Genomic DNA, 24515 nt, shown 5'->3' with positions numbered 1-24515 from the left:
AGGCATGGTTGTGGCTGATAATGGCCGTAACTTGGTGGCGGCTTTGGAGCTCGGCAAATTCACACACATACTATGCCTAGCCCACGTGTTCAGCCTAGTGGTTCAGAGGTTCCTTAAAACCTACCCAAATTTGCCTGAGCTACTGGTAAAGGTGCGCCGCGTGTGTGCCCATTTCCGCAAGTCATCAACAGCTTCCGCCGGTCTGGCAATGCTGCAGCAGCTCACCGACTGTTGTGCGACGTGAGCACGTGCTGGAACTCCACGTTCCACATGTTGGCCAGGCTTTGTGAGCAGCAGAGAGGAGTAGTGGAATACAAGCTGCAACATGGTCATTGCCTTTCCAGTCAGCTTCCGCTCTTCACAAGCGACAAGTCGGCATTGATGTCTGGTTGTTCACCCTTCTCGACCCCCGCTACAAAGAGAACTTTTCACCTCTCATTCCTGTGGTGGAGAGGACAAGCAAAATGGTGCAATACCAGAAGGTCCTTGTGGAAAAATTGCTCCAAAAATTTCCAGCTGACAACGCTGGCTGCAGAGTATGTAGTTCCTTGGCCAACCGAGGAGGGGAGACGAAGCGAACACACAGCAGTTCCAACAGAGGCAGGGCAACACTCTCGAAGGCCTGGGACAGTTTTATAACACCCTGCCAGCACCATCAACCTGATGCGCGGCCTAGTGTCACAAGGAGGGAAACATTTTGGAAGATGATGAAGGAGTACATAGCAGACTGTGTCAGCTTCCTCAGTGATCCTTGTGTGCCTTTCAACTATTGGGTGTCCAAGCTGGAGACGTGGCTCGAACTGGCGCTCTACACCTTGGAGGTGCTGGCCTGCCCCGCTGCCAGCGTTTTGTCAGAGCGTGAATTTAGTGCTGCTGGGGGCATAATAACTGATAAGCGCATCCGCCTGTCAACTGAAAATTCTGACCATTTGACTCTTATAAAAATAAACAAGGCCTGAATTGCCCCTGACTTCTCTACTCCACCAGAGGAAAGCGGCTGAACATAAAGGCACTCTAAATGTGGATTTTATGGTGAATTGAATACACTGTATTCCCATGCACCCTTTCCACCACTAAAAAGGGTATAAGATTCAATCTCCCTTTTCTCATCCTCCTCCTCCATCATATCAACATGCTTATTAGGCTGCCCTCACTCCTAATGTTTTAAAGGGTCAGCTCAGCAGCGGGCCCTCACCCATAATATTTTTGAGGGTCACCAGCAGGCTCTCACCCATAATGTTTTTGAGGGTTTTTAATGTTTTTGGAGGCCCATAATGTTTTTGATGGTCAGATCAGCAGCAGGCACTTGCCCATAATGTTTTAGAGAGTCAGCTCAGCAGCAGACCCTCACTCCTAATGTTTTAGATGGTCAGATCAGCAGCAGGCCCTCGTCCCTAATGTTTTAGAGGGTCACCAGGAGGCCCTTGCTCCTAATGTTTTTGAGGGTCACCAGCAGGCCATCAATCATAATTTTTCAAGGGTGTGTATGATGCTCTCCTTTATGTGTAATAAAGGGTGTATTGGAGTGTCTGTTCCTTGTAATTTTTGGCAGCCCTTTCACTTAGTGCATAGGCTCTATAAGTGTAGGAGTCCCACTACCTGAACAATTGTACCACAATGTGAATGAGGCCCTCCTTTATGTGATATACAGGTTGTATTGGAGTGCCTCTTCCTTTGGTTTTGTGCGGATTATTGTCAGTCTGTAAAAATGGCGCACTACTCGGACAACATCAATCCCAGCAGCGACCTGGGAGTCCAAGATACATCCAGACATTCTCCCAATGCTGTTCCCGAACCATTTCAGTGGTGTTTACATCAATTTCTGACCTTTTCATGTGAACCAGACACCCTCCCCTCTTCAGAGCAGGGGGTGCCTGGTTTAATGCTCGGGTTCTCCCATTGACTTCCATTGTGCTCGGGTGCTCGGTAGAGGTGTTCTACTCAAGCAACCAAGCACTTTGTATCACTCGACCAACACTATTGATGACCTATCCTCAGGATAGATCAATCAGATACTGATGATAAGTCATCAATGTTAGGGTCCATTCAGACGTCCGCATGAAGGGTCCGGATCTGTTCCGCAATTATGCAGAAAGGGTGCATACCCATTCATTATCAATGGGGACGGAAAAGATGTGGTCCGCATCCGCATTTCCGCTCTGCGGCCCCAAACTTCCAGTCCGCGACTCCGCAAAAAAATAGAGCATCATCTATATAGTCCCAGTGATGTGCGGTTTCAATGTTTTGCGGTACGCAATTTGTGGACCTCAAGACACTACGGACATGTGAATGGACCCTTAAACTGTTGTAAAACCCTTTTAACATCTTGTGAGACTTTGACTCTTCACTGCTGCATGTGATTCTATCTATCTATATATCTATCACCAAGGACTTTAACAATAATTGTATTTTATGTGCAGGGTGCTCACCTTAGTTTGGTATGAATGTATTTGTTACCCACTAAGGGGTATATGAATGAGGCACTGCTTAGTCAATGTATTTCAATAGATTTGGAGGTATGGTACTATTAGTATCTAGAACAGCAAAAATCTATCATCTCCAATGTCACCTCATCGATGAAAAGCAAGTCCTCAACAAGTCCTTTGGTTGAAATATTAAACACTTTCTCTATTTATTAGAGTCTTTCAAACTTCATAATGTATTTCAGAGAACATCCACTTCTTTGGATCCATGAGACCTTATGGATCTGAGAAAATAGATGTTCTCTGAAACACATTAACTTTAATAAACAAAGGACTTTTTTAATCATCGTGTGTGTGTATATATAAAGAATTGGAGTGTGTTCTCCTGTGATTGTTTGAAAATGCTGTGAAATTTTGAAAATTATATACAGTGCCTTGCAAAAGTATTCACCCCCTTGACTGTTTTTGTATTTTGTTACATTACAGCCATAAGTTCAATGTTTTGTTAATCTGAATTCTATGTGGTAGATCAGACTTTTTTTGTATTTTGTTACATTACATCCATAAATTCTATGTTTTGTTAATCTGAATTCTATGTAGTGGATCAGAACACAATACCCTATGTTAGTGAAGTGAAATGAGAAAAATATATAAATAAAACTATTGTTTAGAAATAGAAAACAGAAAATTGGCATGTGCGTACGTATTTACCCCCTTTGTTAGGAAGCCCATAAAAAGCTCTGGTGCAACCAATTACCTTCAGAAGTCACATAATTAGTGAAATGATGTCCACCTAAGTGTCACATGATCTGTCATTACGTATACACACCTTTTTTGAAAGGCCCCAGAGGCTGCAACACCTAAGCAAGAGGCATCACTAACCAAACACTGCCATGAAAACGAAGGAACTCTCCAAACAAGTAAGGGATAATGTTGTTGAGAAGTATAAGTCAGGGTTAGGTTATAAAAAAATATCCAAATCTTTGATGATGCCCAGGAGCACCATCAAATCTATCATAACCAAATGGAAAGAACATGGCACAACAGCAAACCTGCCAAGAGACAGCTGCCCACCAAAATTCACGGACCGGGAAAGGAGGGCATTAATGAGAGAGGCAGCACAGAGACCTAAGGTAACCCTGGAGGAGCTACAGAGTTTGACAGCAGACACTGGAGTATCTGTACATAAGACAACAATAAGCTGTACACTCCATAGAGTGGCCAGAAGAAAGCCATTACTTTTAGCTAAAAACAAAAAGGCACTTGTGAGTTTGTGAAAAGGCATGTGGGAGACTCCCAAAATGTATGGAGGAAGGTGCTCTGGTCTGATGAAACAAAAATTAAACTTTTTGGCCATCAAAGAAAACGTTATGTCTGGTGCAAACCCAACACATCACATCACCCAAAGAACACCATCCCCATCATGGTAAATAGGAGTCAGCATACACCTGCCATCATTTAAAGTGCCTCTGATTAACCCCAAATAAAGTTCAGCTGCTCTAGTTGGTCTTTCCTGAAATTTTCTTAGTCGCATCCCACAGCAAAAGCCCTGGTCCATAGAGAGCTTCCAAAGCATCAGAGGGAGCTTATTGTTAAAAGGTATCAGTCAGGAGAAGGGTACAAAAGAATTTCACAAAACCTTCAGGCTTCTGCTAAAAAGCTGAACATGAAGAGGAACTTCATCTTTCAACATGACAACGACCCAAAACATACATCCAAATCAACAAAGAAATAAATGGCTTCACCAGAAGAAGATTAAAGTTTTGGAATGGCCCAGCCAGAGCATAGACCTGAATACGATTGAAAATCTGTGGGGTGATCTGAAGAGGGCTGTGTACAGGAGATGCACTCGCAATCTGCCAGATTTGGAGTGTTTTTGCAAAGAACAGTGTCAAAATGTGCCATGCTGATAGACCCATACCCAAAAAAGATTGAATGCTGTAATAAAATCAAAAGGTGCTTCAACAAAGTATTAGTTTAAGGGTGTGCACACTTATGCAACCATAGTATTTTATTTTTATATTTTTTCTTCCCTCTACCTAAAAGATTTCAGTTTGTTTTTCAATTGAGTTGTACAGTTTATAGGTCACATTAAAAGGTGGAAAAAGTTCTGAAATTATTTATCTTTGTCTCATTTTTTACATCACAGAAACCTGACATTTTAACAGGGGTGTGTAGACTTTTAATATCCACTGTATGTTCGAATTGCAATGCTGAAATAAAAATATGTCTTATGTAAGAAAAGGTAAACAATTAAAAACAAATACAGGAAGCACATTTTCGCCATTATCATGCAACAATTAGTAGCACACATATATATCTGATATGAATTTTTATGGTAACAAATTGTATAATGCAGAACACATAGTAAGTTTAAGAACTTATTTATTTTAGTTTATGAATGGGTAAAAAAAATTAAAAAAAATTAGTACTTGGAATCATATTTTTCCTTAACAAATTTTTAGTTTTCCCTCAAATATAAAGAATATTCAAATTTGTACATAGCTTTAATTTTAACCTAAAATGGTACAAATTTACCCAAACAAAGTAGAGCACAGTAAACAGGACAGTAAGGAAAGTTCGATATTTCCCATTCCTTTTTGATCCACTTTTAACTTTGGCAAAAAACTACATGGGAGGTTTGTCTATAAGGACCTTTTCTCATTGATGTCCCAGGTAAAGTGTAGATCTAAATCTCCCATCTTTTCCTGAAAGATACGGTCAAATGTTTCACTCTGTGCTACAGTCATGGCATTTTTCCAGTCTCCAACAGTACCTGCAGAGAAAGTCACATGCTGAGGCATACTGTAAACCAGACATACATTTGCAAGAAAAAGTATGTGAACCCTTTGGAATGATATGGATTTCTGCACAAATCATCTAAGTCACAACAATAGACAATCACAGTCTGCTTAAACTAATAACACACAAAGAATTAAATGTTACCATGTTTTTATTGAACACACCATGTAAACATTCACAGTGCAGGTGGAAAAAGTATGTGAACCCTTGGATTTAATAACAGGTTGAATCTCCTTTGGCAGCAATAACTTCAACCAAACGTTTCCTGTAGTTGCAGATCAGACGTGCACAACTGTCAGGAGAAATTCTTGACCATTCCTCTTTACAGAACTGTTTTAGTTCAGCAATATTCTTGGGATGTCTGGTGTGAATCGCTTTCTTGAGGTCATGCCACAGCATCTCAATCGGGTTGAGGTCAGGACTCTAACTGGGCCACTCCAGAAGGCGTATTTTCTTCTGTTTAAGCCATTCTGTTGTTGATTTACTTCTATGCTTTGGGTCGTTGTCCTGTTGCAACACCCATCTTCTGTTGAGCTTCAGCTGGTGGACAGATGGCCTTAAGCTCTCCTGCAAAATGTCTTGATAAACTTAGGAATTCATTTTTCCTTCGATGATAGCAATCTGTCCAGGCCCTGACGCAGCAAAGCAGCCCCAAACCATGATGCCCCCACCACCATACTTCACAGTTGGGATGAGGTTTTGATGTTGGTGTGCTGTGCCTCTTTTTCTCCACACATAGTGTTGTGTGTTTCTTCCAAACAACTCAACTTTGGTTTCATCTGTCCACAGAATATTTTGGCAGTACTGCTGTGGAACATCCAGGTGCTCTTGTGCAAACTGTAAACGTGCAGCAATGTTAATATTTTTTTGGACAGCAGTGGCTTCTTCTGTGGTATCCTCCCATGAAATCCATTCTTGTTTAGTGTTTTACGTATCGTAGATTCGCTAACAGGGATGTTAGTATATGCCAGAGACTTTTGTCTCATCTCATTGATTGGACTCCAGTTGGCTGACACCTCACTCCAATTGTCATTGGTCTAGGGGTTCACATACTTTTTCCACCTGCACTGTGAATGTTTACATGGTGTGTTCAATACAAACATGGTAACATTTAATTCTTTGTGTGTTATTAGTTTAAGCAGACTGTGATTGTCTATTGTTGTGACTTAGCTGAAGATCAGATCACATTTCTGACCAATTTGTGCAGAAATCCATATCATTCCAAAGGGTGCACATACTTTTTCTTGCAACTGTACATGCAACACATAATAAGCTACTGACATCAACAAGAAGTGAAGCTATATGCTTAAGATAAGAGATAATGTAACATTTTACAGCTCAACTGCACTTTCTTGGTTGACAAAGTGTACCTAGTTTTTAAAGGGGTTTTCCAGTTTGCATCAATATCCATAAAAAAAAAAAAATAATTATGAAGGTAGCTGTAATTTTGTAATGGATTTATTTTACCTTTATTGCTCCTATCTTACGTTCTGAGCCGTGGTCACATGATCATGTCCATGCATCTCTTATTTCCTGTGATGTTCTGTCCATGAGAGTGTCAAAGCATCAACAGGGGCAGCGTTAGGGGAGTATCTATGTAACTAGCTGGTGGGAGGAGCTATAAACTAGCTGGGTGTTGTTAGGGGCGGTGCTGGAGCTGTGGTAGAAAAAGGAGAAGTGCATAGGTTTGGTTGGATACAGCAACAAGGGCTACACATACTGGATGTGAAAAAACCTACAGTGATTTACCTACATGGTGAAGTTGAGGAGAGTCCAAATTGGAAAAAAGCATGGGGAAAATGTACATGAGGCAAGTAACTATAATATAATATCTCAACTTCAACTTTTTTGGATGCACGTATATGATGTAATCAGGCCGTAGGATCTGCTTGCCGATTGCAGCTAATAACCAGGCTGCACCTGTCAGGGACGTAGGCTCATGGGCCCTGGTGCAAGAGTTCAGCTTGGGCCCCCTTCCCTTGGTGCTTTGTGGTCAGGGAAGCACATAGCCTTCGTACTGCCAGAGGCAAAAATTGAAATGGCATCCACCACCCGCCATGCCCAATTTTTGATTTAACCCCTTCCCTCCAGCCAGAGGTGTAACCTGACCTGCATGCACTTTCTATAATACTGGTGTCTTCTTATGCGTCACAAGAGTCTTTGGGCCCCCTCAGGCTCCTGGGCACGGTAGCGACTGCTACTTCTGCACCCCCTATAGCAACACACCTGCCACCTGTACTTGCTGGGCTATTGTATGAAATGGCAAATATTGTATTTTGGCACTAATGACCACCAATTTTTTTTCATTGCTGCATTGAGAGGGCAATAACTTGTTTGTTATGTTTCCCATTAAAGTCATTTTATAAGCGCTTGTTTTTTTATTATACTTTTAGAATTGTTTTTCAACTCCCACTAAGGGACTTCACAATGCAATCTGCTGATTGCGTATATAATGCTTTAGTATATTCAGTAGACAAAAGAATTATTGACTGCCAGAAATAAACTGACAGACAATCTATTAGGTATATAGCTAGGGTCTTTATAAGCATAGCAAACCATCAGCACACCCCAATAAAAAGTCCTTCAGTCTGATTTTTTTCTATATAGTCAACTGCTGACCATAGATGACCATTAGGGATATGTAGCGCACAGGTATAACAAGAACACATTACGAATAAGAGTGCTTAGTCAACAAATCACAACTTTCAACCTTTTAGCAGTGATCTGCTGGGTCACTGTGTTAGCCTTATATAGCATTTTGTCAGTAGCATCCAGTCCCAGTTGCATTAAATAGTTGTTCATTACTCATGTTTACCTTTTCGCATAAATTTCCCATTCTTAAAATCAAAAAAATCTTCTGGCATATTTTCTTTATTTGCAAGAGGATCATTTTTCATTTCATTGAATGTTGCTCGTTTCACAACAATGTCTATAGATTCATTATCTAATTCTTTCCCTAAAAATATGCACATTTGTTGGACAACAGAACGCAGATCCTGTTTGGGTTAAAACACATATTTTAATGGAATAACAGCATAATGACAAGTATTACATATTTAGTTATTAGTTACGATGTCGATTTTTTTGTATTTTGAAGGATAACTGTACTCCACCCTAAAGAATAATCAATGGTTTTTGGTGGAAAATATCCACAATGCAGCATCCAGTGGAAAATGGCACCAAAGGTTTGTGTCATATTTTGGCTCTGTACTATAGTTGAGCAAATCAATCCTAAACTAATTGAATTTCTTATGAATTTTCCAAAAACCTTGGTTTGCAACAAATCAATTTTTTGGGGGATTTGTCAGGCACAAATTGCACAAAATTTTGGCCACTATTTTACTGTACTGAAAACTGAGAAGAAGTCATCTGCCTCCAAAAGGGATACTTTTATTCCCATCTTAGACAATGGGGGCATATCGCTAGGATATGCCTCCATTGTCTTATAGGTGCGGGTACCACCAGTGGGACCCACTCCTATATCGAGAACGGAACGGGGAGCGCTGTGGCTGGAGAACCCCAGATTTCCCAGGGTCCATCCACCACCAAGCGCTAATCCCCGCCTCTCCCATAGAAGTGAATGGGAGCATGCCGCGCATGCGCGGCCCATGCTCCCATTAATTTCTATGGGGCAGATGGCAATAGCTGAGCCAGTGCTTGGCTATTTTCGGCGGCTCCACAGAAATGAATGGAGGGTGCTGCGCATGCGCAGTGTGCTCTCCTTCACTTTCAGGGCTCCGTTCTCAATATAGGTGCGGTGGGACCAGCACCTATTAGACAATCGGGGCATATGCTAGCGATATGCCCCTATTGTCTGAGATGAGAAAACCCCTTTAATTAAAAAAAATGCATGTGCATGTGTTTTTAAAAAGGCTGTTTGTTACTAGGTGCTACCTCCATTTACCCATAGTCAAATATATTGCTGTTGATTTGACATTATTAATGCCGCCTTGGCGATAAAAAGAACTTGAAAAGGTTCGCTTGCAGTCCTAGAAGACCCCAGAGTGTTACATTCATGACTATTCTACTCTACTCTGCCATGTGCATGGTCAATAACAAATAACTGATATTTGACTCTGACACTGAACTACAAACTTTATATAAAATCAACATGACGAAATAAAAATAATAAAAAAGATGCATTTGGCTTTACCATGATCATATCTTCATACTTTATGAAAAGGATTTTGAAATAATCTTTATGAGTGTACCATCCTCGAACATGATCAAACCAGCTACCAGCAAAGACTAGGGAATAAAAATAAAATGTACTGTATGAACCTTTTTGAATACAACTATAGAACTCTCTAATATGGTGCTGAATGAAAATAATGGGCCCTAATCAAGGCTATCAAACAGAATGTGTTCATCCATTAGCAACAGAAGTGCACATACGTTTGCAAGATAGCAGCACATCATGAATATGCCCTAGCAACATGCATTATGAACAGACAGCCATAGGGTCCTTCAATGAACACTGGGCTGACTATCCATGTACAGTATTGTATAAGTAATAATCACAGGGATTCCCAATTTGCTTTCCCAATGATGGCGATCCGAGGTTTCTCTGCTTTCTTTCACTAGAACAGACCAGGGCTGTGTATTACAGCTACAGTCCTGCACCAGTGACAGTGTCCTCAGGATCAGACTCAGAGCATAGTAGTAGTATGGTGCAGGTCCTCTGAGGGCTCATATCTGTGCCATACTTTTACAGAGCGGGTCCTCAAGACGTGAAAAAAGTTATTCTGTCTTATGCATGTTAATTTTAAAGGGAACTTGCAAGCTCCCTTATGACAGAGCACAGACAGACCTGCCGATTTCAGTGAAACTGTAAAGTGTGCACTAGTGCGCCAAGTGATGAGTCCGATGAAGTGCTTGCTATGCAAGCTGCCCTCTCCCACCATCTGGATGATGATTGGCAGCTCAGTTCTATAAAATTGCCTAATATTAACACACCAGTGACAGACCAACGAAACCAGCGAGTCTGTCAAGACATTATGAGGCCCGCAGAGAAGGAGCTGACAGAATGTACAAATTTGCTACATACTGATATGTCAGAAATTAGCGGTAGTCTGGTATAGGCAGTGGAACTTCCATGATGACTGGGACAAAGGAGCTTGCAGCCTTGAAGGTCCTAGCTAGGGATTTCTGTTTCTGCAAATTTTGCTGCCAGGCTCTCCACTGACTAAGAAAACACAGCTGGCCCCAAATTTGTCATGTTAAACTCAAAAATGTACTATGGGCCCCCCTGCCCCATCCAGTTTGCCAGTACACATGTGCCAAACACTCTCAATGTGGAATGTAAAGCGCAACTGCCCAAATTTATGATGAGTTTGCAGTTTCTTTTTATTAAGAGGAATATATTTTTAATAAAAAATATAATAAAAAAGTCATCCTTCACCTAACCCACTGTATCTGACTTGTAAGTGGAACAGGTATTTCATAAATATGGGGCTAATTATGAACACCTTATTTCTCAATGCATTTACACCACACTACTCGCATAAAGGCATAAATACATCTGCTGCTTCCTTTCACTCAATGTATTATAAAACTGGCTTCCCGCAGCCACCACTAGGGGGAACTAAGTTTATAGGAATATATACAGTTTCTATTGAAATCAATGAAAGCTGAAAATGCAGTGAAACTACAGCATATGTCGACAACGTAAGGAGCAGTTCACTGTGGGCAACCCCTACCCCTGGCCTCCATAGCAATCGCATGGGTTGCTTCTGTTCCAGGTATGCCACTGTGGATTTCTGAAGATAGGGGTAGGGGTTTGGGCTACAAGTCTTTCAATGTAACCAACAATGTTAACTTGCACAACAGTAAAAAGAGACTTCTGAAGAAAGGAACTAAAACACAAAAGTACAGTATATTACAACATTTCAGTCATATATATCATACAGTGAATAGGTCCTATGTATTTTTCTTTAGTCATTTATAACATTTTCTAGATCTTATTTTGCTATAATAAAGACCAACTTTATTATATTATAATCTATATGTCTGAAAATACTAACACTTACCATCACCATCTAAAAACTTTTGAAAGAAGTGGTCAAAATCTGGAGAGGTCTCAGCATAGGTTGCCATGGCTTCAAAATGATATAGAGATTTTATAACATCCTTTGGATTTCTCATTACATAGATAATCTTAATAAAAATGTACAACATAGTTTATGAATGGACTGAATGAAAAGAAAGAAATTACAAATGAAATTACAAATGAAAAAACATTCAAATTATTATTTAAAAAGGTCTAAGTACTAAAGGTATACATCATAATTAAAACTTTCTTTCAATCAAAAAGTGGTACATTTATACATGTCTTCAGCCAAGTCCAGGGTTTGATTTTACCCATATGCACAGTAGGCCTCTGCCTATAGGATGCCCTGTGGCCTGTGGGGTAAGGTGCTTACTGAAGGGAATATTCCTATATGAATACACTGAATTGTGTGTATTCATTTGAAAATTATACTTATTGTTATGTTTATTAGGTGACCACAGTGGTAGCTAGAGTAAGACATCCAGGGAAGGACAACGGAAAGGCTGTACATCTGGGGTGCAGAACCTTTTCTGGTTTGAAGGCCATATTGTCACACTGAACCGCTATGAAGGGATGCAATAAGGCTGGGAACATTTTTTATTTGACATGTTATCTCGGTCACAGGAGATTAGAGTAACTTGTTGAGATTGTAGACATTCAGCTCTGAGTCTGAAAAGTTGTTTTTATTTTGTGTAAAAGCTGCTTGCAACTTGTGACCAAAAATCTAACAGTGACAATTTTTGTGACAGTCATGTCACAGTAGGTCACATGCAGTGGCAGATTATAATAGCCCGGCATCCCTGGGCGGCCCAACGCCGACCGAATGCCCACATACTGCGGCGGGGCACGGGAGCGAATAGTAGGCCTGAGGCCTATGCGATAGTGAAATTCAAGCGCAGGCGTGAGTGATTATGTCATCGCGCGCCTGTGCTGGGAGGGACGCAGGACAATGAAGAATGCGCGCCTGCCTCACCGCCATGGACACAGGTAGGTATTAGGATTTAATTTTTTTTTGTTTCTGTGTGTGCCAACTTTGGGGGGGGGGGGGGGGGCAGAGGAGGACATGGGGCAGTGTGGTAGCAAATCAGTTCGGGGGGCAGATTATTAAATGGGGGCAAATCACTTTATGTGGGGCAGATTATTACTTTGGGGCAAATTACTTCATGGGGCAGTGAGGGGGGAAATCACTTCAGGGGGTGCAGTGTGGGGGCAAATTCTTCAAAGTGGGCAGTGTGGGGCCAAATTACTTCAGGGGGTGCAGTGTGGGGGCAAAATACTTCAGGGGGTGCAGTGTGGGGGTGAATTACTTCAGGGGGTGCAGCGTGGGGGCAAATTACTTTATGAGGGTGCAGTGTGGGGGCAAATTACTTTATGGGCACCAGTGTGGGGGCAAATTATTTAATGGGAGTGCAGTGTGGGGGCAAATTATTTCATGGGAGTGCAGTGTGGGGGCAAATTACTTCATGGGGCAGTGTGGGGGCAAATTACTTCATGGGGCAGTGTGGGGGCAAATTATTTCATGGGAGTGCAGTGTGGGGAAAATTACTATATGGGGCAGTGAGGGGGAAATTACTATATGGGACAGTGTGGGGGAAATTACTATATGGGGTAGTGTGGGGGAAATTACTATATTGGTTAAGTGTGTGGGAAATTACTATATGGGGACAGTAGGGGGGAAATTACTATATTGGGGCAGTGTGGGGGAAATTACTATATGGGGGTAGTGTGGGGAAAATTACTATATGGGGCAATGTGGGGGAAATTACTATATGGGGCTAGTGTGGGGGCATTTCTATTAGGGGACATTATTTTTGGGGACACTATACAGGCATTATTACCTGGAGCACAATATAGGGTGTTATTATTACTGGGGGCACTCTAGGGGACATTATAATTGCTGTAGACACTATAGGGACCTTTGGGGTAATTTATCAAACTGGTGTGAAGTAGAACTGGCTTAGTTACCCATAGCAACAGATTTCACCTTTTCATTTTTCACAGCTCCACAGCCGATCTATCCCAAGCCTAAAACCTAAAAGAGATAGCGTTGGGTCATAGTGGCTCAACTAATCTAGATAGCAATGGTTTGGTGCTCACCCGCCAACTACAATCTTGTGGGATATAAGTGTAGGAGCGAATATATGGAAGAGAGTGGGGGGACTCGACTATCTGGCGCCAAATGGACAAAAATCGCATTAATTAAAAACAACAGATTTATTCCTAGTACATACTGTAAAACCAAATAAAAGTAGCACTACAATAGACAGAATATCTTAATTACTATATAGTATGGCAATACATAGATAATAAAGACTTGATGAGAAATGAAAAAATTTAAAATGAAGGATAAAGCATCGGTGAACAATGAATAGATAAAAAGCTAAAAGACCAGCGGTAAATAAAGTCCCTGATATTAGTATTGAATACTACGATTCAAAAAGAGTCAATATGGAGGTCGTTGGATCAGTTGATTAGTCCGTTGAATGTCCCGAATGTCCCTGGGACTGAGGAAGGGGCATGTTCCGCCCTGAAACGCGTTTGGTGTACAGCAGTAATCACAGCAAGAAGTGACCCACAGACTTATCTTCTGAATTGCTAGAACGTCTTTTGAAAGGCCTGCAAGCTACAGTCTGTACTTTGTTTCTACAGCAAGCTTTTTAAGTTTTGTCCAGACATCACACTACGGCAGTATATATCACGTGACAAAGTTGAACATGTGACATGCCATGATCAGACCTACGGAAGGTCCTGCTGAATACAGCCGTCTAAGCACAGCACGCCATACAACGACTCCAAGACCGGTAAAGTACCACATTAAACACTGCCAACTTTATGTGGAAGTGATTAAGCGATAAATAGCAGTGAACCAACACTGTATACTAACTGTGGATTATACTTACTGAATACTGAGTATTTGCAGCTATCACTGCCAGATCTACCTGAATACTATTCTGCCACATAATTATGTACTAACATTCCATACTAACTGTGCGCTGCACATATACATGACCAGTCTTTTCCCTAAACCCTGGGACATTCGGGACATTCAACGGACTAATCAACTGGTCCAACGACCTCTATATTGACTCTTTTTGAATCTTGATTGTCGTAGTACTCAATACTAATATCAGGGACTTAATTTTTTATTTTTTCATTTTTCATCAAGTATTTATTATCTATGTATTACCATACCATATAGTAATTATGATATTCAGTCTATTGTAATGCTGCATTTATTTGATTTTATGTACTAGGTATAAATCAATTGTTTTTAATTAATGCGAGTTGTGTCCATTTGGCGCCACATAGTCGCCCCCACTCGCTTCCATATACTCTCTCCTAAAACTTAAGAGTATTGTCATCTTTGACTTTTATGGCACATCATAAGTAAATGTCTTAAATGTCTGATAGATGCTGTGCAGGTTCCCTCACAAGGGCAAACACCTATTGTGATGATGGGCATCCCCTTCTCCCAAGTAAACACTCCAGAGAGTAGGAAACCAGACATAAATCTTAGACTATGGGTGTTGTGATAACTGCTTAGCATTTCACAACATCTATAAACTACAATGGAGAGAGCCATACACATAAATGACCACCTCTTAACTCATATACCGCTTTCTGTAGTGCCAAATAGGGGGTCAGTGGACCCCATTCTCCTAATATATGTGGGTCCTTAGGATTAATACACAGTACACCAGTAGTACTTTCCCGTCCCTTCTCCTGAGTTGTGTGCTACTCATTTTCTAGTTGATATGGAAACTACGTTGAGGGTCCAACTCCCAATGCTCCCGCCAATCAGCTGTTTGAAGCCTGTGTGTGTGCTACCTACACTTCAATGCTTACCTGCACGCGGTCTACATTGTAGAGGCAGTGCAGTGAAATGACAGTTTCCTCTCTAAATGGGACAAACGGCTATAAATACACTGCACCTCCACTACAACGGAGACAATGTGCAGGTAAACATTGATCATGGAGGATGCAGTACTCGAATAAGCACTGTGGCTTCTTCAAACAGCTGATCAGTGGGGTGCTAGGAGTTGGACCACTATTAATGTGATACTGATGACCTATTCTGGAGATAGGTCATCAATCTGTAGCTCGGACAACCCCATTTAAGCCACACATGGATATCATACAGGTGATTCGACTAGTGGATTCTAAGATGTCAGTCTCTCCCTACAGGCTCCTGAGATGTAAAGCTAAGCCTATTATTTTGTCTCCTAAATGCATATTCACAAGGAGGTGGGAAGCAGAGATAGTTTTACATGGATTTTACCTTTTATATCTGCTTAAAGAGTTTTTTCAGTAATAATAATTGCTTTTAATGTCATTCTAGCAGCTTGCCATGACTGGCTTCAGTGGTGATGTGGTCATAAGCAGTCATTGGCTACAGTGGAACATGTAACCGTGCTCATGCACTGCGGAATGTAAACACTCCGGGGACCAGAACCTGGACACAATGGGGCAGCAAGGAGAACCGGAGCGGCGGTAAGTATGAATTTTCTACCGTATGTCAGGAGGCAGGCTGTAGGCATTAGATGGAATGTAATTATTACCAGAAAACCCCTAACTGTTTTGCCAAGCTCAGCTCCGGCTGTGGGAAAGTGTAAATGGAAGGGGAGGGGGCTGCTTTTGCTGCTGATATCTCCTGAATGCCAGCTAAAAGCATGGGGCAAGGTTTGTTTGAAAGCTGACATTCCAGGCTTTTATACAAGATCAAATGACAGCATTAGCCCAAACTAAACAGGAGATATCACTGTTAGAAATGAAGTCGGGAATAATAAAACCTGCTTTTACTTTCACTTTCAGCTATATTCACTGCATCCTGATTTCTAACAGTGATATCTTCCTATGTACTGAAGATAATGCTATCATTCTGGTATTCTTTGAAAGCTTGAAATAGCAGCTTTCAAACAATATAAAGCAGTTAGAGATATGAGCAGTTAAAGCAGCCCTCTCACTTCAGTCTGCAGGAGGAGAGGGAGCAGTTGCAGAGCTGACAGCCTCTAGGAGGAAAGAAGAAATAGTAAAAAAAATGTATAGAAATATGGCATTATCATCATTGTACTGACCCCCATAATAAAATGACATTGTTTTTACCACACAGTAAACGCCATAAATAAATTCTACAAAACAATGTTAAAATGGTTCCTAAAAAACCTCCAACTAATCCTGCTAAATAAAATAAAAAATTTTGAAGAAAAAAATTTAATAGTTATGACTGCTTAAACACAAAAGGGGAAAATTTTATTGGTCCTTAAAGAGGTTATCAACCACAAAAATGCCCTCCAAATGCCCAGGCCCCCCACACAAATTGTACTTACCTCGTTCTCCGTCACCGGCGTTGCTTCTGCTGCCTGCTTGGCCAACACTGCATCTCCCTGTTGCACGAATTAAAACATCTGGCGATGGGGGGGTAACCAATATCAGACCGCAACAGGAACGAGCCTCATTAGCATTGTGGGTGTTTTTATCCACGCGACAGGGAGGTGCAGCGGTGGCCGTGCGGGCATTAGAAGTGACGCAGGTGACGGGGAGCGGGGTAAGTACAATCTGTGTGAGAGGCCTTGGCATTTGGGGGTTAGTTAACTCCTTTAATGCTAAAATTTATGTCACTAAGAGGTTAAAAATACAATTGTGTTCCCTAAGTTGTGCGTCAACAAGATTTACTGCAGATGCACATTAAAAATCTACAATAAAAAAGTGACTTTTTGGGAGGGTTTTTCCAATTTTAATGTGACTGTTAGGAAGTTAAGCTGTCATTGTGAGTGTAACATCCCAGAGTAAATGTTACGAAACTCTTTTACCCCGCTACAACCTGTTAAGTGTATTTATACTGTCATCTAATGTGATTTTATCTGATATCCTCACAAATGTGCATTCTAAGCCTTGTAAATGTAAATTGCTGTAATTTCTATGTTCACCAGCAGGTGGCAGCAATGTGTTTAGCAGGGACTTAGCTACAGTTTAGTGTTTCTAGGCTGGAATAGTACATTCCAGTTTAGCTCCCCCTCTGTGAGGAGGTGTGGAATGTTCCCACATCCTGCCTCATGGGTGGGGAAGGAAGTTCAGTTAGTGTGCCAGCCACCCCGGCTAGGGGAAGGCTGTGCAAGTAGGAGCTCCCAGATATAGGGATCCAAGCCAGGATCTTGTCTCGGCTGAGGCATAGATCATCATCCCCAGACTGACCCTGGTGGTAGAAGCAAACAGCCACCTCCAGAACTCCAGGAAGAAGCATACCCTGTGAGCACAACTGTGAGTACCGTCCAGAGACCAGGAGAAGCCAAATTCCTCCTCAGCTAGTCAGTCCTCAAGATAGCAGAAGATAGTAAGTGCAGAAGATATTAATTCCTGCCACATTACAGAGCCATAAGCAGACGACTTATCCTGCAAAGAGCTCCAGGCACATGATAGAAGCAGAAGACAGATCCCTGCCACACATTGCCAATACCTGCTGGGACCCAAAACTATTGCTGTATCTCACTTGGATGAAAGCTGCATATAGTAAAGACAAGTTTGAACTTTACTCAAAGTCTGGATCTCAATTATTGCTGCAAAACCCTCAATTACTCCTACAAGCAACACACTCATTTTATTGCAAGTGAGCCAGGATCCAGGAGTCCAGCCGTACCCAGGTAGTAGACACTGTTCACACTATACCCACTATCATACAGAGACATTACCCCACTCTGGCATTCCTAACCTGGTACATGAGTTACCACATCTTAAAGGGCCCTGTGACTGTACCCTGCGCACGCTGCAATTGGCGTCACGAACAAAACTATAGACTTTTATACCCATATCCTGACCCACTGCATAATTTGGCGTCTGTGTAACCGTACCACGGTCCGGCTCATTGCATGAGCGCTTGTGATGTGTAAAAACTATGTGGCTACTGTGTTTGCAAACCAGTTATGTTAGGCTAGTTTCACACTAGGGCTATTGATCCAGCAGGGTGTTCCAGCGGACAGTGGTTTCCTTCCAGACGATTCTCTGCATATTTGCCTCGTTGCGGCCAGATCTCTGCCTGTCCTCATTATAATTAATGGGGCTGGACGGAGACATTCAAGCTTACGGCAATGTCAGAATACAGAGAGATCCGGCAGGGAACAGCCTGCCGAATCCCTACCGCTAGTGTGAATCTAGCCTTAGAGAGTTGTCAAGAGGAATACATTCAGCTGTATTGGGTCTGTGATTGAAAAATTCTAAAACAGTTAGGCCTCATGCACACGACCGTTGTGTGCATCCGTGTCCATTGTTCCGTTTTCCATGATTTTCTGTGGACCCATTGACTTTCAATGGGTCCGTTGAGAACTAGGAAAATGCACCGTTGTTCATCCGCGTCCGTGATCCGTGTTTCCTGTCCGTCACAAAAATATGACCTGTCCTATTTTTTTGACGGACAACGGTTCACGGACCCATTCAAGTAAATGGGTTCGTGAAAAAACATGGATGCACACAAGATTGTCATCCGCGTCCGTGATCTGTAGGCTACTTTCACACAGACGGATCCGCAGATCCGTCTGCATAAAAGCTTTTTCAGATCTGAGTTTTCACTTCGTGAAAACTCAGATCCGACAGTATATTCTAACACAGAGGCGTTCCCATAGTGATGGGGACGCTTCAAGTTAGAATATACTAAGAACTGTGTACATGACTGCCCCCTGCTGCCTGGCAGCACCCGATCTCTTACAGGGGGCTGTGATCCGCACAAATTAACCCCTCAGGTGCCGCACCTGAGCGGTTAATTGTGCGTATCATAGCCCCCTGTAAGAGATCAGGTGCTGCCAGGCAGGAGGGGGCAGACCCCCCTCCCTCCCCAGTTTTAAATTCATTGGTGGCCAGTGTGGCCCCCCTCCCTCCCTCCCCTGTATTACATTCATTGGTGGCCAGTGCGGCCCCCCCTCCCTCCCCTGTATTAAATTCATTGGTAGCCAGTGCAGCCCCCCTCCCTCCCCTGTATTACATTCATTGGTGGCCAGTGCGCCCCCCCCCCCCTCCCTCCCCTGTATTAAATTCATTGGTGGCCAGTGCGGCCTCCCCTCTCCCCCCCTCCTAATTAAAATCCCCCCCATCATTGGTGGCAGCGGAGAGTTCCGATCGGAGTCACAGTTTAAACGCTGGGACTCCGATCGGTAACCATGGCAACCAGGACGCTACTGCAGTCCTGGCTGCCATGGTTACTTAGCAATTTTACAAGCATTATACTTACCTGCGCTGTCTGTGACCGGCCGGGCGCTCCTCCTACTGGTAAGTGACAGGTCTGTGCTATAAGCAATGCGCCGCACAGACCTTTCACTTACCAGTAGGAGGAGCGCCCAGCCAGCCACAGACAGTGAAGGTAAGTATAATGCTTCTAAAATTGCTAAGTAACCATGGCAGCCAGGACTGCAGTAGCGTCCTGGTTGTCATGGTTACCGATCGGAGTCCCAGCGATTAAACTGGGACTCCGATCGGAACTCTCCGCTGCCACCAATGATGGGGGGGTATTTTAATTAGGAGTGGGGAGAGGGGAGGCCGCACTGGCCACCAATGAATGTAATACAGGGGAGGGAGGGGGGGCCGCACTGGCCACCAATGAATGTAATACAGGGGAGGGAGGGGGCCACACTGGCCACCAATGAATTTAAAACTGGGGAGGGAGGGAGGGGGGGCCGCACTGGCCACCAATGCGGCACCTGAGGGGTTAATTGTGCGGATCACAGCCCCCTGTAAGAGATCGGGTGCTGCCAGGCAGCAGGGGGCAGTCATGTACACAGTTCTTAGTATATTCCAACTTGAAGCGTCCCCATCACTATGGGAACGCCTCTGTGTTAGAATATACTGTCAGATCTGAGTTTTCACGATATAACTCAAATCCGATGGTATATTTTAACATAGAGGCGTTCCCATGGTGATGGGGACGCTTCAAGTTAAAATATACCATCGGATTGGAGAAAACTCCGATCCGATGGTATAATAGGGACTCCTGACTTTATATTGAAAGTCAATGGGGGACAGATCCGTTTGCAATTGCACCATATTGTGTCAACGTCAAACGGATCCGTCCCCGTTGACTTGCATTGTAAGTCAGGACGGATCCGTTTGGCTCCGCACGGCCAGGCGGACACCAAAACGACTTTTTTTTTACTTTCCTTCATGTCCGTGGATCTTCCAAAAATCAAGGAAGACCCACGGAAGAAAAAACGGACACGGATCACGGAACTACGGAACCCATTTTTGCGGACCGCAAAAAAAAAACGGTCGTGTGCATGAGGCCTTAAAACAAGTAAATACCCCATTCCTCTTATGTTGCAAGGCAGAACAACATGGGAGATGTTCTGGTCTAGCAGAATTGGTTACAGAATTACATGAGAAAGCAAAAAGATGAAATGGTTTTCTACATTTATCACCTATCCCCCGGATATAACAGGTCATAAGCTACTCTTACCTTTGCCTTTCTATTTTTCAGTCCCTGTGGTACAAATCTAGATGACAAATGTGATGCAAACAAACGAGGAGAGGGACGACTGTTAGGGTCTTCATTTGGATCCTTACTGAGAAACTGAAATTCAATCCATGGCACTCTTTTTGAAGTTTCTGTTTGCTCTGTTCCATTCCTGTACCCTTCACTGTATATTAAACTTAGAATCTGTTGTGTCCAAATAGTTCCTGGTAAGAAAAAAGAGAGTTTATTACAATTCGAGTAGACTGAAAGTCATATATCATGTATCAATAGTTGCAGATAGGTTCACACTGTGATTTTCTGTCGGGGAGGTATACATCTGGAGGTCTCCTGAAATATAATATTATTATATATCATTAGATATTATTATTATTACTATTATTAATACATATATATTCTTACAGAAGGCTGCAATGATCTTCCATTATATATGCATATCGGCACCCATAAAGCCCACTCACACAAGCACACACACTCTTGTTGTCCAAAGAACTGCTGAGGTCATAGGAGGCGCTGCGGTTTTCAGTACAGCCTCTTTCTTCTATGTGATGATGCCACTTCACATTTTCCGTACGTGATTCCCATCAACTGTTCCTGATGAGCGGTTGCAGGTCAAACGCTGTGGTTCTCCTGCCATGCTGCCCTCACCCTGCAAAAGCATATTTGACCAGTAACTGTCCATATATGGCCAGTTACATCCCTGGAGTTTATGATGTAACTGGCAATATATGGAGTTACTTGTCAACGTGTCACCAAAAATGTTATCTGCCAGTTACAACCAGATAGTAACAAATCTCCTTTTTTTCAAATCTGTTTTTACTTTCTGATTATAAACATTATTATTCTATTTCTTGAACATTATTATAGAGGCAATCACCTCTACAGATTCCCTTTAAAGGGGTTGTCCCAGCAGTTTTCAAACCAGTTCCTGGATCAGAATACTTTTGTAATTGCATGCAATTAAAATTTTTGTATAGCCACTGAGTTATTCAATAAAATGTATATGTATGTATGCATGTATGTATGTATGTATGTATGTATGTATGTATATGTTTTTTTTCTTATTTCTCTGTCTACCTTGCTGAGGTGGACGCACATGCTCAGTTCAATCCTTCAACTGCCTCCTGAGCTGTGATAGGGGGAGCATGGACACGCCCTCTGAGCTGTGATAGGGAGAGCATGGACACGCCCCTTACCTGCAGAAGAAAGGACACTCCCCTTGAGCTGTAAGCTTGATATAAATCTAGCAGAGCAATGAATGTGGAGATCTCTGGATCCATGTGAGGTACAGGGCTGGTTCTAGCTTTGTTAGAAAGAGATTGTCATGTAATATATGATTTATGATTTTCATGTTTATGTTAATCATGGAATAACATCTTTAACCAGTATGCACTTTTACAAACATATACAAGTAACAGTGGTGTAATACCCCTGCATTAGTGACCAAAATGTCAAAATATTGGAACAAGCAACCGTATTGCAAGGCAAGAAGCAATGTTTTGCAATTTTTCTACTATTTCAGTTCAACAAGCAGCCCTAATGTGAATCATTACTTTTATGTTTTACATAGATTAGAAGTATTTATCCTTAAATAGGTTTTGTGGGAATTATTAACTATTCACTTATGGCCCTTAGCGTGGATCACCTAATGAAGGATTCATACTTGTCTGCTCTTTGACGCTGTGTACTGCGTTCTGGTTCCCATTCTGCAATCTTCAGCTCCCCAGGTTGTTTACTTCCGCCTGCTTATGGACATAGTCACATGCTCTCCTGAAGACAATCAGCGATGATGTGAACCAAGCAGCATGTCACTGATTTGGGATAAAGCACTGCTGACGCCAATGATTGGCTGCAGCGATGCATGTGACCAAGTCCATACCCATCTAGACGTAAACAAGGAAACTAGAAAATGGTGGAATGGGACCCAGGAGGCAGGACTGAAGTGGCAGGGGGAGAGAAGTATGAATTTTCCTTTAGGTAATTCAATCAAAGGGCCATAATTAAATACTTAAATAATTCCGAGAATACTCCTTTAAGAGTCCTATTAAGGCAGTTTTTAAATGTGTATTTCAGGTACAAGACCCTCAATAATCCTAGAATTCAGTAATAGGGTATTTAAAAGTGGATTTCGTACAATATGACCCCTTATCTCACCTGATTTTGGATATGTAATCATGAATACGTCATCGTCTCTTATTTTGAAGTCCTGCAGTGACTCTATAAACTCTGGTTTCATAAATTCTTTAAAAAAACAGAACCCTTTATATCGGTAAAGATTTGAGTCCCGTAAAACTGGAGTAATAATGTCCATCGTTAGATGATGCTTCCTGTAGTAACAAGCAAATTAAAGTTAGCATAACTTGTAAATACAGTATATTAACCCCTTAAGGACCCGTGCTGTACATGTACGGCGCTGGTGGACATGGCTTAAGGACCAGGACATGTACGGCAGGCTGATCAGGCTGGTGCAGGAGCTGTGCCCGCCCGATCAGTGGCAGGAGTCCGGCAGTCACTGACAGCCGTACCCCTGCTGCATACGCCGACATCGGTGAAAACACCGATGCTGGCGTATTAACCCCTTGTATGCCACTGTCAAAGCTGACCGCAGTATGCACAGAGTTTGCGGAGGGTACACCTGACCTCTGCTTCCCCATAGGGTCCCCGTGCTGCAGTGACAGGGACCCAATGGCAGAGAAGGCAGCCCAGAATGGGGTGTTTCTTCTATAGAAACTTGTGAGATCCAGCCCCTTAGGCTGGGTCTCACAGTCGGGCTGTCAGCATAACAGCTGACCGGAAATGCATTGCAATACAGGATGTATTGTAATGCATTGCAGAGGGGATCAGACCCCAGAAGTTGACGTCCCAGAGTGGGAAAAAAAATTAAAAGTAAAAAAAATAAAAATAAAAGTGTTTTCCATAATAAAAAAAATTATAAAATTTAAAAGTAAAAAAAAACAAAAAAAAAAAACGCCCCTTTCACAAAATAAAACATATAAAATTGTAAATAAAATAGAAAAAAAAATATAGAAAAACAGTAGAAATATGTTTTGGTATCGCTGCGTCCATAACGACTGGCTCTATAAAATATCACATGAAATAACCCCTCAGATATACACCGTCCCAAAAATTAAATTAAAACTGTGGTAAAAAAAAATTTTCGGCACCTTACATCACTAAAAGTGCAACACCAAGCAATCAAAAAGGCGTATGCCCCCCAAAATAGTACCAATTTAACCATCACCTCATCCCACCAAAAATGAGCCCCTACGTAAGACAATTGCCCCCCCCCAAAAAAAAATAAACTATGGTTCTCAGACTATGGAGACACTAAAACATGATTTTTTTGTTTCAAAAATGCTTTTATTGTGTTAAATGTAAAAAAAAAAAAATATGTAGACATATTAGTTATCGCCGCGTCCATAACAACCTGCTCCTCATGACCTCCACATAAAAAAATAAAAAATTAAAACTATGTTAAAAAAGCATTTTTTTGTCACCTTACTTCACAAAAAGTGTAATACCAAGCAATCATATGCACCCTAAAATATTTTCAAGATCAAACCCTCATCTTATCCTAAAAAAATGAGCCGCCCAAATAATTAAAAAAAATATGGCTTTCAGAATATGGAGACACAAATTTTTTTTTAGTTTTTTTAAATGCTTTATTATATAAAATTGAAACAAACAGTTTCATATTTGGTATTGTCGCATCCGTAACAACCTGCTCTATAAAAATAGCACATGATCTAACCTGTCAGATGAATGTTGTAAATAACAAAATTTTTTAAAAAAG

The 24515-nt window shown here is 41.9% G+C and overlaps 1 protein-coding gene across 1 annotated transcript in view; it reads right to left on the bottom strand.

Annotated features, from left to right (window-relative positions):
- Positions 1–4903: 4903 nt before the first annotated feature.
- LOC120998287 (amine sulfotransferase-like) overlaps positions 4904–24515 on the bottom strand; it is a 58951-nt gene continuing 39339 nt past the window's right edge. The window contains exons 2-7 of the mRNA XM_040428913.1: positions 22877–23049; positions 20708–20928; positions 11255–11381; positions 9379–9473; positions 8041–8221; positions 4904–5199 (exon numbers count right to left, since the gene is read on the bottom strand). Coding sequence (XP_040284847.1) covers positions 5069–5199; positions 8041–8221; positions 9379–9473; positions 11255–11381; positions 20708–20928; positions 22877–23049 — 928 coding nt within the window. The 3' untranslated portion in view covers positions 4904–5068. The remainder of the gene's footprint in view (positions 5200–8040; positions 8222–9378; positions 9474–11254; positions 11382–20707; positions 20929–22876; positions 23050–24515) is intronic.

Source organism: Bufo bufo, chromosome 4 (assembly GCF_905171765.1).
Source record: "Bufo bufo chromosome 4, aBufBuf1.1, whole genome shotgun sequence".
Taxonomy (NCBI): domain Eukaryota; kingdom Metazoa; phylum Chordata; class Amphibia; order Anura; family Bufonidae; genus Bufo; species Bufo bufo.
Note: the sequence above shows the minus strand (reverse complement) of the source record. Positions and strands in the feature narration are given on the sequence as shown.